Consider the following 14,862-nt stretch of genomic DNA (forward strand, 5'->3'; position numbering starts at 1 on the left):
CTTCCGAAATGTGAATAGAATCAATTTGAATTTGAATAGAAAAGAAAATAATAGATTAGAATAGAATAGAAATAAAAGAATAATATAGAATAAATCAATAGAATAGAATAAAATAGAAAGAATATAACCATCTTCCAGAATTTGAATTCTGAATAGAATTAATTTGAATTAGACTAGAATAGAAACAAATAGAATTGAAAATTAAATAAGAGAAAAGAATAGAAAAAACAACAGAATAGAATAAAATAGAAACAATTTTCTTCTGTAATTCGAATAGAATAGCAAAGAATAGAATTGAAATTTAAATAAGAGAAAAGAATAGAAAAAACAACAGACTAGAATACAATAAAATAGAAAGAATATTCTTCTGAAATTCGAATAGAATAAATTTGATCTCAAACAGAAAAGAATAGATTAGATAGAATAGAAAATAAAAGAAAAGAAAAAAAATATATAATAGAATACTATAGAAAGAATATAACCATCTTCCAGAATTCGAATTTCAAATAGAAAAGGAAAAGAATAGAATTGAAAATAAAATAATAGAAAAGAACAGAATATAAAAAAACAACAGACTAGAATAGAATAAATTTGACCATCTTCCAAAATTCAAATTTCAAATAGAATGAATTTGGATAGAAAATAAAATAAAAGAATAGAATAGAAAAAAAATAGCATAGAATGGAATAGAAAGAATATAACCATCTTCCAAAATTTGAATTTTGAATAAAATAAATTTGATTTTGAATGGATTTCGAGTTTGAAAAAACTAAACAAATTCCGAAAACAAATTAAATGAATTAAACTAATTTAACTAAACAAATTGATGTGAATAACAAATCGATTACAACCTGAATAAACAAAACCAATTCCGAAAACAAATTAAATGAATTTGACAAATTAAATTAAACAACTTTATGCAAATAACTGATTGAAACGAAACAAAGCAAATTTTTCCGTTCCGCACGTGTCTACTGATAGGAGGAGTGAGAAAAGTGACAGACAGAGGAACTCATCAGTCTGCTGCTTCTCCTTTCACTGTCCAATCACAAGGTGGGGGAGGGACAAGACCTGTAAGTCTTACAGAGAAAAAGAATCTGATCTCCTGCTCTACCAGAGAGAGCTGTGCAGTGTGGCAGAGCTGTGTAAATCTCAGGACTGGATAGACAGAAATACAAATGAATCCTTTATATATATTTTTTTTATCTGTGTATCCAGCCTAGAGTTCAGCTTTAACCAGTTATTAAATTGTGTCTTTAGGAAAGATCTTTTTTTGTTTTAGATAGCATTGGGGAGGTTTAAACCCTGATATGTATTTTTTTGTGTGTGCTGGGGGGGGAGATTATTTTCACTTTTCTGTCCCAAAGACACAACAGGAAATGAGAGGAAATAGGAAACAGGGAATGAGAGGAACTCTCCCCAAAGTGTCATTATTGGAAGATTTCCTTTCACTTCCTGTTCTTGTGACAACTAGGAAATTCAGGATTTCTCAAATTCAACGGAGTGGAGAAGGGTTAGGACCTCCTTCAGGTTTGTAATGCTGTCTGTGTTCCCGATTGGGGGTAGTTACTTCAGTAGTGATGAAATAAACCCACTCCGGCCCTAACCCAGGGGAAGCTGTCACATGATAGCTGGTCACTGGCCCAATGAGCTGTGGCCAGGGAATTCCCAGCCCCATAGCTGCATATAGCAAAAGAGGCGGGGATGCTGGTGACATCATTGACCTAATATGGCCAAATGGACCCATTAGGACAACATCATTGACCAAACTTCGCTGTTAGGCCATATTAGGTGAATGATGACACCAGCATTCCCACCCCACAGCCACACTTAAAGAGGTGGAGATGATGGTCAAATATGACCAAATATGGTCTCATAGCTATATTGGGTCAATGATATGAAGAGCATAACCTCCCCACAACCGCACATAACAAAGGGCTAGGGATGCCGATGACATAATTGACCTAATATAGTCACATATTTGGTCAATGGGCCTATTTGGACAATGACATTGACCAAACATTTCTATGTGACCATGTTAGCTCACTGGTGTCACCAACATGCCACAGCCACACATAACAAATGGGGTAGGGATGCTGGTGACATCATTGATCAAATATAACCAAATGGGCGAATTTGGACATAGTCATTGACCAAATATGGTTACCTGGCCATATTAGGTCAACGATTTCAAGAGCTTCACCGCCCCACAGTCGTACATAACGAAGGGGTGGGGGTGCTGGTGACATCATTGACCTAATATGGCCTCATAAACATATTTGGTCAATGGCCTTATTTGGATATCATTGACCTAATGTAGCCAAATGGACCCATTAGGACAATATCACTGACCAAATATATCTGTGTGGCCATATTAGGTCAGTGATGTCAAGTCCATACCTGCCCTATAGTCACACGTAACAAAAGGGCAGGCATGCTGGTGACATCATTGACCTTATAGCCAAATGAGTATATCTGGACAATGTCATTGACCAAACATGTCTATGTGACCATATTAGGTTAATGATGTCACCAGCATTTTTACCCCACAGCCGTATGTAACAATGGTACAGGGAGGCTGGTAACATCATCGACCTAATATGGTTACATATTTGGTCAATGGGCCTATTTGGACAATGTCCTTGATCAAATTTTGCTATGTGGCCATATTAGCTCAATGGTGTCATCAGCATCCCAAATGGGCACATTTGGACAATGTCAGTGACCAAATATGGTTACGTGGCCATATTAGGTCTATGATGTCAAGAGCTTTACCGCCCCACAATCCTATGTAGCAAAGGGGTGGGGATGCTGGTGACATCATTGACCTAATATGGTCACATATACAGTACATATTTGGTCAATGGACATATTTGGATATCATTGACTTAATGTAGCCAAATGGGCATATTTGGACATTGACCATACATGGCTATATGGCCATATGAGGTCAATGATGTCACCAGCATTCCCAACCCATAGCTGTATGTACCAAATGTGGTTTTGTGGCCATATTTGGTCAATGATGTCAAGAGCATCACCGACCCACAGCCGTACATAACAAAGGGCTGGGGATACTGGTGACATCATTGACTTAATATGGCCTCATAGACATATTTGGTGAATGGCCGTAATTGGACATCATTGACCTAACGTAGCCAAATGGGTGTATTTGGACAATGTCATTGACTATGGTTAGGTGGCCATATTAGGACAACAATGCCAACATCATCCCTGCCCCTTTCTGCTATCATGTGACAAATTCTCATGGGTTTGGCCCAAACATTAGCCACCGGTAAAGAAAGTGATGAAAAACAAAAAAAATCACAGTTGTCACAAAAACAGGAAAAACTTCCAATGGGGACAGCTGTTCTGGTGACAACCATCTAAGAGAGGAATTCTTCTTCGTTTGATTTCTCTTCATTCCTGATGTGTCTCTAGGACAGGAAGTAATGTGGTAATACCAGGGGACCTACTCTGTCCAAAATTAGAAAAAAGTTTTGGGCGAGGGAAACATTTTAAGCTGCAGGATCTTGAATGCCGATTGGCTGCTTTGGGTTACAACATGTCACATGACCCAGTTGCACATCGTACTGTCATATAAAAAGCCTAAATGGGAGGAAATGACATCAGCAATTGAGTAAAGAGTCATCGTCACTTGGGCTGCCCTCCGACAACGGGTGAGAGGCTGACGGGGTTGTCGGATGGCAAGTCACATGTACGCCCAAGGGCTCGTCCTGGCAAGAAGCCGCGCAGCCACATGGCGGCTCTTTCCCCTGAATCTGGACATTCACTAAGCTGTCTGAGTACTTCAAAGGCAATTTTAAGTGTTTCCTGTTGAATTGATGGCTATTAGATGCAGCGCTGGGACCAGCAGTAGTCCTTTCCGGTAGAGGCACCATGTAAAACGTATCCGAGGGACCAGCCGGCGTCTGATCCCCCGCATCTTCACTTATGGCTGGATTCAAGTAACCACGGCTGTTTTCAGAGTCCAAACAGACCGTGGACCATTCCATTTCAGGTTGAACGCTGCCTCCTGAGCGTGCCTCCTGAAGAGCGTTTGAAGGGAGCCGACCCGCGATCTCCAGTTCATGCCGGCCAACCGCCAGGTCGGGGCTTTCTCCGTCCTGGCCACCGGTTTGCGTGTGGGTGTTGAGTCTTTCTGGAGGCGTTGATGGGCTCCAGCAGTTCTCCTCCTCCATCCCGGCGTCCGGTTCACCGTATCGGGAAAGCAGCGACGAGGTCAGGAGGGGGATTTGGCCTCTCGCCCGAGGGCGGTGGAATAATCTGTTCCACAGCCGACCTAAACGCCTCCTGGAAGAGGCCCTTCTGGACGAGTGACGTCTCATCTGACGTCTCATGGCTGTGCGAATGTTCTGCAACATGGAGACCTGGAAAGAGAAAAAATAAGAAAGTGATTAGGAGAATGAAACTTGTTTTTTAATTTGCAAAATACGACTTACAGCGTGACTGCCCTAGACGACCTGCACACGACTTCAGCAGCGGCTTGCAAAATGACTTCTGTAAAGAAGTCAATGCAAGTCGCTTGAAGTCACCGCAAAAGTAGTACAGGAACCTTTTTCTAAGTCGGAGCGACTTGAGTCGCTCCTATTAGAACGGTTCCATAGTATAGAACGAAACGTGACTTGTCAGGCGGCTAAGTCGCCTGAGTGTGAACCGGGTCTTATTGGATAAAACAGAGAAGGGTTAGAACTCCTGTCAGATTTATATGCTGTTTATAACCATAAATGGTGAAATGTTTCTTCACTTCCTGTCCAGGTTTCAAAACAGGAAGTAAATCCCTCAATGGGGATGCAGACTCAGATGTTTCTACCTTTGTATATGTGTATATAAGGCTATTTGTTTTTAGTTTTGGATAGAGTGGGAAAAGGTTAGACCCTCTGGGGAAGGGTTAGACCCTCTGTCAGGTTTTCATTTCTGTCTATGTCACTGCAGGGTAATCCTCTCTATGTGTACTAATGACCATTGTCACTGAGACAGAAAGTGAGGGGAAATCACAAAAAATTTGAGTTGTCATTAGAACAAGAGGTAAGGGCAAAACCCTCAGTGGGGACACCTGTCTCTAAGATAACTCTCTATGATGAGAATTTTATCCACATTGGAGGGATTTTCGCTCTTTCCACTTCCTGTTGTGTCTCCAGAACAGGAAGTGAAAGGGAATCTCACTAGCAGGACAAAGGGGTCAATTCACTAAGAGTTAAATAACGGCAAATAAAATGCGGTAAAATAACGCATGCGGTGAAAGTTCAATTCACCAAGAATTTAGTGGTAAATAATGAAGAGCTGTTGAAAGTGCTCTTTACTAGATTGTTCTATGTTTTAGCTCTTGGAGATCTCTTTAGTCTAGGGGTTCACATACTTTTTCCACCTGCACTGTGAATGTTTACATGGTGTGTTCAATAAAAACATATTAACATTTATTTTTTTGTGTGTTGTTAGTTTAAGCAGACTGTGATTGTCTATTGTTGTGACTTAGATGAAGATCAGATCACATTTTATGACTAATTTGTGCAGAAATCCATATTATTCCAAAAGGGTTCACATACTTTTTATTGCAACTGTAGATAGATAGATAGATAGATAGCTAGATAGATAGATAGATAGATAGATAGATAGATAGATAGATAGATAGATAGATAGATAATTTACATACTTGAGAGTCACTGAAAGCTGGAAAGTCCTCAACAGGTGGGATAAGCCCTTGAGCAATAAGTTGCCCGTAAGAAGGAGGAGCCTCACGTCTTACAAACTCCGCCTCCAAGCGGGTCATCTGAGTTTCGAATGCCCTAATGAGGAAAATAATTGATTACTTATATGTGGAGGGAAAACAATCTCTATTCTGACACAGTACAAATGTTTTCACTTTATGCTTCCCAATTAAGCTCTTAAGGAGCCCCCCCACCCCTGACCATGGCCCAGAATACACCCCTCCTCCCCCACACTGTCCAATGATATCTGGAACAGAAGTCACGCATACACTAACACTTGGATATCCAGCTAGTAATCGGTGCCAACAAACCACCCTATATAGTTCCATATTAGGGTAATGATGTTAAAGGGTTGAGGAATAATCTCCCATAATCCGGCCCCCCTAAAGTCTGAAGGACAATAAATTGGCCCTTTCTTTGGAAAGTTTGGAGACCCCTGCCCTAGACCACTGTCACTAGAACAAGTGTCCACATTAAAAGATTTCATCTCACTTTCTGTTTTCCGAAGACAGCAGTCAGATTTTAGATTTTACTAACACTTGGTGACAATGGTGACCAGGACAAAGAGGGTAAATCTTCCTAGGGGGGGTATGCGGACAGCAATAAAAACCGGAATAAGCATACATGAGGTGCTGGATTCGAGTTATCAGTTGTACATAGTAAAAAGAAGTCAGCTGGACTCCAGTGGGGCACAGTGGCTCTGGTGAGGATGCTCTTAACCAAAAAAACCCTCAATTTGGGGACCCAAGTTTAAATTGGGCACCCCCCTGCTCACCTTGCTAAACTTGAGAAACCAATTAACCCCCAGTACAAACACATTCTTTACTGGCTTGCCCCCCTCCCAAAAGGTCCTCTCTCCTTGGTCTCCGGGTCTCCGCATCCGGCACCGCGATATTTACGTCACTAGTGACTGGCTTCTTCTTCCTTGTTTTGTGCCGGCCAGTGGCATGTTTCGGGGGGGGCAGCAAACAGTGCACCCACAGCCAACTCCCCCCCCTGGTTGGGCCACCAGCAACCACCCCCCCTGTCCAATTGGTCGGTCGGACGGTTCCAAGCCCGGCACTTTCCCCATCTATGGTGCGGGAGGCGGCTTCCCCTTTGCTTCTCCTCCTCGGCATCACAGTGTCTCCTCCTCCTAGGCCAATTGGAACGCTTCTCCTTTTTGGCCAATCTCATGACCTGCTTCCTGATTGGCCCGGGAGGAGAATTAGTGTGAGAATAGCGAATATTTATTCACTATTGTCACACAACTGGGTGGGCTCAGGGCACAGTGCTCTGTGCCCCGAGCCCACCCCCTTTTAAGCCTATTAAAGCCTCTGGCTCGAATTACATGCTTCAAAAAAAACCCCCAAAACCCAGATTGAAATTCATGCGTCCGGCACCCCGCATGTAGATTAGGGGGCTGGACGTATGGATAGGAGGAGCGGCACCCGTGCGCCCCGTATGGAGGAGCCGCCACTGGTGCCGGCCCACCATGGCAAATCTGGCACATGCACAGTATGAGACCTGGAATGCCGTGTTATTGAACAGTAACCAGGTGCCCCGGATCTTGTATTGCACAGGCACTTTATAGATCTGGTACATCCGCCGAATGTGATTGCGGGTGGCTTACTGTTCAACAACATGTCACCCCAGAACTTTCACTGCACATGCCCGAGATCAGACTGGTGACGTATCCTTCTTTGACGTTCACCTGTTCATCCAATGGGTTTCAGGGGATTGGAGGTCTCCTCCTACTTCAGGGCTTAAGTGTTGCATATAGTTAGGGGGACTAAGGAACTGCACAGTCACCAGGACTAATTGTTGACAGGGTGAACAGCGAAGTGTATGCAGGATTTGTATGACAGCAAAACACCTGAGCCCCCCCCCCCCAAATGCATAGGCTGTTTGGTGTTTTCTTGTTATGAACCAACACTAAGGAGTCTATAACAAAAAAACTGGCTTGGCTATTCATTCAGAGAAACTGCATGTACATCCATATAGTGCAAATTAACCAGGTTTTAATGAGACGGGGGCAAAATTAATTTTTTTCAAGCTATTTTCTCTTCCGGTTCAATGCTCTTTCAATATTATGGTACAATAGTAAAGAGAAGCTTATTCATAAGGAATATAGAGTGAATAGGGAAAATACCCCATTATGGCCACTAGATGGAGCTGAGGATCATAGGAATTAAATACATCTTAGTGAGAAGAAATAAAATTTAAAGTGTTAGTAAACCCAGGACTCTGCATTCACTATATCTGGTCTCCCACAGTGCACAAAACATGGAAATGCAATTATTTTTGTTAATTAGAAACTGCTAAATAAAACCTTTTCTCATCAGCAGTATATAGCAGTCTTGTGACTGCTATCAGTGTCTGGTTAAAGGAGTTGTAAAGGAAGAAGGTTTTTTTTATCTTAATGCATTCTATGCATTACGATAAAAGGCCTTCTGTATTTAGCAGCCTCCCCAGCACCCCCTAACACTTACCTGAGCCCTATCTCTGTCCAGCAATGTCCACGAGTCCCTCCGCCGTTCCTGACTTTCCCTCCTGATTGGCTGAGACACAGCAGCGGCCCCATTGGCTCCCACGGCTGCCAAAGTCAGTTAGCCAATTGGGAGAGAGAGAGAGGGTGGGGCCCAATGGTAGCTCCGTGTCTGAATGGACACACAGAGCTGCAGCTCGGCTAGGGTGCCCCGGATTCCTTATACAAAAGTCTAAATACCACTGCCCAAACTGGAATAAGCTAATCTCGTATTCAGAGCTTGCAATCATGCATGCCTCTGTGGTCACCTGTGCCATGCCAATTATAATTGGAGGGACTCCGTGGCAAAACAGCATCTTTAAGTTAAGTATTCTTTTCATATTTTCTAATATTATCTGTATCTGTCATTATCTTTAACCACTTTCCCACTGGACACTTAAACCCCCTTCCTAACTAGGCCAATTTTCAGCTTTCAGTGCTGTCACATTTTGAATGCCAATTACTCAGTCATGCCACATTGTATCCATATGAATTTTTGTCCTTTTTTAAAAAAATAGAGCTTTCTTTTGGTGGTATTTAATCATTATTTTTTTTTCTTTTTGCACTATAAATAAAAAAATAATTTTGTAAAGAAATGCATTTTTCTTCGTTTCTGTTATAAAATTGTGCAAATTAGTGATTTTTCTTCATAAGTTTTGGCCAAAATTTATACTGCTACATTTCTTTGGTAAAAATAACCAAAATCAGTGTATATTATTTGGTCTTTGTGAAAGTTATAGAGTCTATGTACAAGCTATGGTGCCAATCATTGAAAATTGATGACACCTGATGTACTGATGGCCTCATTCTCATTTCTTAAGACACAAGCCAGGAAAGTACAAATACCCCACAAATGACCCCTTTTTGGAAAGTAGACGTTCCAAGGTATTTAGTCAGAGCCATGGTGAGTTTTTTCACATTTTTTCCCACAATTCTTTTGCAAAATGAAGATTTTTTTTATTTTTATTTTATTTTTCACAAAATTGTCATATTAGCAGGTTTTTTCTCTCACACAGCATATGCATACTTACAACTACAAACCCCAAAATACATTCTGCTACTCTTACTGAGTATGGCGATACCACATGTGTGAGACTTTTTCACAGCTTGGCCACATAGAGAGGCCCAACATTGAATCAGTACCTTCAGGCGTTCTAGGAGCATAAATGACACATCTCATTTCCTGACAACCTATCACACTTTTGAAGGCCCCGGAGCACCAGGACAATGGAAACGCCCACAAAATTACCCCATTTTGGAAAGAAAACACCCCAATGTATATTCTATGAGGCATAATGAGTCTTTCGAACATGTCAATGTCAATGTCATTTTTTTCCACAAGTTTTTTGAAAATGTGTAAAGAAAATGAAAAATCATTTTTCAACGCATTTTTTACACATTTTTACGGCACTGACGGGCACTGATGAGGATCCACTGATAGGGTGGTACTGATAAGCATTTACTGATGGGCACTGTATGGGCACTTTAAAGGCACTGATGGGACACTGTAGATCACAGATGTGGCACTGATATAGCACAGATGTGCACTGATGGGGCACTGTAGAGCACTCCTGTGGCATTGATGGGGCACAGATGTACACTGATGGGGCACTGCTGGGCACTGACGTGACACTAATGGGGCACAGATGTGCACTGATAGGGGCACTGAAGAGCACTGATGGGGCACAGATGTGGCACTGCTGGGGCACTGTAGAGCACTGCTGGGCACAGATTTGGCACTGCTGGGTACTGACGTGGCACTGCTGGGGCACAGATGTGCACTGATGAGAAACTGTAGAGCACTGCTGGGCACAGATGTGGCACTCTTGGGCACAGATGTGGCACTGCTGGGTACTGATGTGGCACTGCTGGGGCACAGATGTGCACTGATGGGCACTGTAGAGCACTGCTGTGAAACAGATGGGGCACAGATATGCACTGATGGGGCACTGTAGAGCACTGATGGGGCACAGATATGGCACTGCTGGGGCACTGTAGAGCACTGCTGGGGCACAGATGTGGCACTGCTGGGGCACAGATTTGGCACTGCTGGGCACTATAGGGCACTGCTGGGGCACAGATGTGGCACTGCTGGGGTACAGATGTGGCACTGCTGGGCAGTTTAAAGCACTGCTGTGGAACAGACGTGCACTGCTGGGGCATAGATTTGCACTGATGGGGCACAGATGTGGCACTCCTGGGCACAGAAGTGGCACTGCTGGGGCACAGATTTGGCACTGCTGGGCACTATAGGGCACTGCTGGGGCACAGATGTGGCACTGCTGGGCACTTTAGAGCACTGCATAGATTTGCACTGATGGGGTACAGATGTGACACTGCTGGTGCACAGATGTGGCACTGATGGGGCGCTACTGGGCACTTGGAATAGATGAAAAAAACCAGAGCAGCCTCACGCTGCAGCTTCTCCTTCCTCTCCTCACATGATCGGTATGAGGAAACGCTGGTTTGTTGACAGTGATCATTCCCTCATCGGACGGAGCGATCACATGGTAAAGAACCCAGCGAGTACGGACACTCCCGCGTGCATGCCCCAGGGGGCACGTGGGGAGCGCGGTTTCCGGGAGGACGTCATTGTGCGCCCTCCCAGAATTATCTAACCGTCATTCAGCTATGGCCCGGCCGGCAAGTGGTTAATAAATGTTATACTTTTAAGTATTTGTGTGATCTCCCTTTGCACATATCGAACACAACCCCAAATACATGACAAAACACCAATCAATATATACTTATCGGAATTTTTTTTAAAAAGATAAGTAGCATAATACATTTTGGCCAAAATTTATGACGAAATCTGATTTTTTTACAGTTTTTATTGGTTATCTTTCATAGCAGAAAGTAAACATTTTTTTGTTTTAATTTTTTTTTTATGTTTGGTCTTTTTTCATTTATATCTCAAAAAATAAAAACTCAGTGGCGATCAAAAACCACCAAAAGAAAGCTCAATTTGTGTGAAAAAAAGCTATACATTTAGTTTGGTTATAGCATTGCATGAACGCGCAATCGCCAGTTAACCACTTCAGCCCCGGAAGATTTGGCTGCTGAATGAGCAGGCCATTGCAATTCGGCACTGCGCCGCTTTAACTGACTGCACCCAAAAAAAATTGATGTCCTTTTATTCCCATAAATAGACCTTTTTTTTTTATGGTATTTGATCATCTCTGCAGTTTTTATTTTTTGCGCTATAAACAAAAAAACAGGGACAATTTTGAAAAAAAAAACACAATATTTTGTACTTTTTGCTATAATAAATATCCCCTTTTTTTTTTAAAAAAAGCACATTTTTTCTCAGTTTAGGCCGATACGTATTCTTCTACATATTTTTGGTAATAAAAATCGCAATAAGCGTATATTGATTGGTTTGCGCAAAAGTTATAGCGTCTACAAAATAGGGGATAGATTTATAGCATTTTTATTATTTTTTTATTTTTTTTACTAGTAATGATGCCGATCTGAGATTTGTATCGTGACTGCGACATTATGGAGGACACATCGGACAATTTTGACACATTTTTGGGACCATTGGCATTTATACAGCGATCAGTGCTATACAAATGCATTGATTACTGTAAAAATGTCACTGGCAGAGAAGGGGTTAACAGTAGGGGGCGATCAAGGGGGTTAACTGTGTTCCCTAGTGTGTGTTCTAACTGAAGGGGGGAGGGGACTTGCTAGGGGAAGAGATAGATCGGTGTTCATACTTTGTGGCATGCCATATTAATGGTCATGGTTCTGGAATGGGATGTCCAACAAGCCCATATAGGTGTGATGGCCAGGTGGTCACAAACTTTTGGGCACCACCAGGTAACAGAGGTACACCCCGACTCACCTGTATTCCCTGCTTCTTAGTGAGTAGAGCTTAAACGCACAACCCAAGGCGACCACCAGCAGCAGTCCACACACCAGGCTGCCGATCAGCGCTGCTGTGATGACCTTTCGGGGTACGATAACCAGGCAGTTCTGTTCGTCGCTCCCGTCCTGGCAATCTTCTTGCCCGTCGCAGCGCCATGTCTCGAAGATGCATAGATTGGTGCCACAGTGGAAGTTGCCAGGCTGGCACGTGAAACAGTTTTTCTCATCTGAGCCATCCGGGCAGTTTTTTTGGTTGTTGCAGCGGTCCAGGTTAGAGTAGCACAAGCCGCTGCCCCCCTCGCAGGGGTACTCGTTGTTTTGGCAGGCGGGGCAGTTCTCCTCGTCTTTGCCATTCGGGCAGTGCCACCAGCCGTCGCAGTTCTGACTGTCCGAGTAGCATATGTCGTCCGTTCCGCACGGATGCTCCCAGGGGAGGCAGTAACCCTTCACTTGGTAAGTGGCGTTAAACCCGTGACCCATGCTCTTCGGGCGTGCGCGGTAGGTCAGCGTGAGCCGGCCATTGGGGGACTCGGCGCTGACCGTGTGGCGGTTGTTTCGGAAGGAAAGGGTCTGGAGGAGTTTTTCGCTCCTCTCGCCGATGCCTTCGTACACCCTGACGAAGTCGCTGTACCCCAGCTGCAGGTCGATTTGCAGGATGACGTGGCGGTTATCTTCTGTGTCCACGTACCACGTGCACTGTAGTTCCGAGTGGCCGCGCTCCGGCCGGAAGAAGTCCGGCGAGGCGAAGGAGCCGTAGAAGTTGCTGAGCTTCCCACCACACGTCAACTCGGGACAGTTCTCCTCGTCGGCGCCGCTGATGCAGTCCTTCACGGAGTTGCAGCGCAGCTCGTTGGGCATGCACTGTGTGGTGCCGGCCGCGTTACAAGGAAAGGTCCCCAGGGGGCAGAGGCTGGTGCGGATTTCTGTAGATGGCGGCGTGCAGTTGCGTTCGTCTGAGTTGTCCCCGCACTCGTCCATGGCGTTACACTTCCAGGTGCTTGGGATGCATTTGCCGTTTCCGCAGAGAAATTCATCCGACGGACAGGAACTCAGTCCCAATTTACCTGTTTAGGAAAGACGAAATATTAATTACCATGTCAGGAAAAATATAAATGAATCCTTATCATTTCTGAAGTAGCAATTACAAACAATGTCATCCACCCTGCTCCTCCCCAACGCGTTTCAACGTGTTTCACCCTGGGTTTGGGCTTAATCAAGGAGATGATAATATTTTTTTGCCTTACAATTAGTGGTGCGCCGAAATAAAAAGTCTAAAAAAAACAAAAATGATGCAGAATGCACTTGGCCGAAAACCGAATCCGAAATGGACAGTTTATTTAACCCCTGAGTGCCGGCCACACACAAATATGAGGCCACTTGGCTGGTGGGCCTTGGCACAAAGCGGCATGCATTAGTGTAAATACAGCTGTGCTGAGGACACGCGCCCTGCATGCTCTCGCCACAGGTACCGATGGCTAACGGACCGCTAATTGCGATTGGGAGCTTTCCGATCATGCGACCACTGTGACAGCTAATCACAGTGGTCACATGATCATAAACCCCGCCTCCCGGCACCCTAAACCCCTTAAAGGCCCAGGAGGCGCCGGTTCCAAGGGGTTAAAAAAATATAAATACTGTTTATATATAATTGTATTATATTCGACTTTTTAAATAATATCATGAATTTTAATAAATATGAATTAATTTTCGGTCATTATCAGCACCTTCTCGCCAAGTAGGCGGCTTTCATACTAAGCAAATTTTAAAGAGCTTTTGCATTTAAAAAAAAAAAACGCAAGGAGAGCTGAAGAACATGCATCCCTTTATATTCTATGCATGTCTTCACACTGGACCTTTGCGCTTCTGTTGCGGTGTTAAAAATCCTGTTTGCTGCATTTGATATACTATCTCTGATCTCTATACAAGATTGTGTGGGGGTTATCCCCCTGTGCAGATGACTTCTTTCATTTGACTGTGGCTTGCACCTATTTCTCTGAGCCAATTGGGCCCTATTTGGGATTTTGAATTAGTGCTGCTTTATGCGTCATCTGTCCATCTTTCCATCTGAGGTGTGGTGAGTCCTTCAATCGCAGTACATGCATTATAATCTACTTGGATTTCAACGTTGATTTACTACGATATTATATATATATCAACTCAGACTTTGGTTTACCTGGCCTTGATAATGGTTGCCCTCCCATGGGCTGGCAGGCTATTTTTTGAGATCATTGACCCTTTTCCTTCCATGAACACCGAGTATATTATACTACATTCATTTTGGATCTGTTTTTAAATTGTTTGATTTATCAGTCTCAATGTGCCTAACTCTACTGGTCCTGACAAAGCTGATGATCCAGCGAAACGCGTTGACCCTTCTAGAGGACCTTATGCACAGACTTGTTTGTAATGTACTATATTGATAGCAACATATGCTTTTTTATAATGTGTAAAATAAAGACAAATTCTTTTTAGATACATTGTATTTGTTTATAGGCAATTGTGCACACGGAGGGGGTATATTTAACCACTTATGGACCTCCGCCATCGTTATACGGAGGCTGTTTGACATTGAATACCGGGGTTATGGCAGCAGATAGCTTTTTAAACAGTGGGCAGTCTGCTTTCAGATAAAAGTGGTCTCTGTGGCGGATTCGCTGCAAGTTAACTTTTATCGGCGGTGGGAGAGGTGACACCCCCCTCCTCCTGCCGCTCCCCGGTGGTCTCCGCCGCTTACCGGAGCCGTCGCTAGTGGCGGAC

The 14,862-nt window shown here is 43.6% G+C and overlaps 1 protein-coding gene across 1 annotated transcript in view; it reads right to left on the reverse strand.

Moving 5' to 3' along the window:
- Nucleotides 1–854: 854 nt before the first annotated feature.
- Nucleotides 855–14,862, reverse strand: part of LRP3 (LDL receptor related protein 3) — a 42,067-nt gene continuing 28,059 nt past the window's right edge. The window contains exons 5-7 of the mRNA XM_073603894.1: nucleotides 12,083–13,169; nucleotides 5,675–5,807; nucleotides 855–4,391 (exon numbers count right to left, since the gene is read on the reverse strand). Coding sequence (XP_073459995.1) covers nucleotides 3,630–4,391; nucleotides 5,675–5,807; nucleotides 12,083–13,169 — 1,982 coding nt within the window. The 3' untranslated portion in view covers nucleotides 855–3,629. The remainder of the gene's footprint in view (nucleotides 4,392–5,674; nucleotides 5,808–12,082; nucleotides 13,170–14,862) is intronic.

The sequence above is a fragment of the Aquarana catesbeiana genome, linkage group LG11, assembly GCF_042186555.1.
Source record: "Aquarana catesbeiana isolate 2022-GZ linkage group LG11, ASM4218655v1, whole genome shotgun sequence".
NCBI lineage: Eukaryota > Metazoa > Chordata > Amphibia > Anura > Ranidae > Aquarana > Aquarana catesbeiana.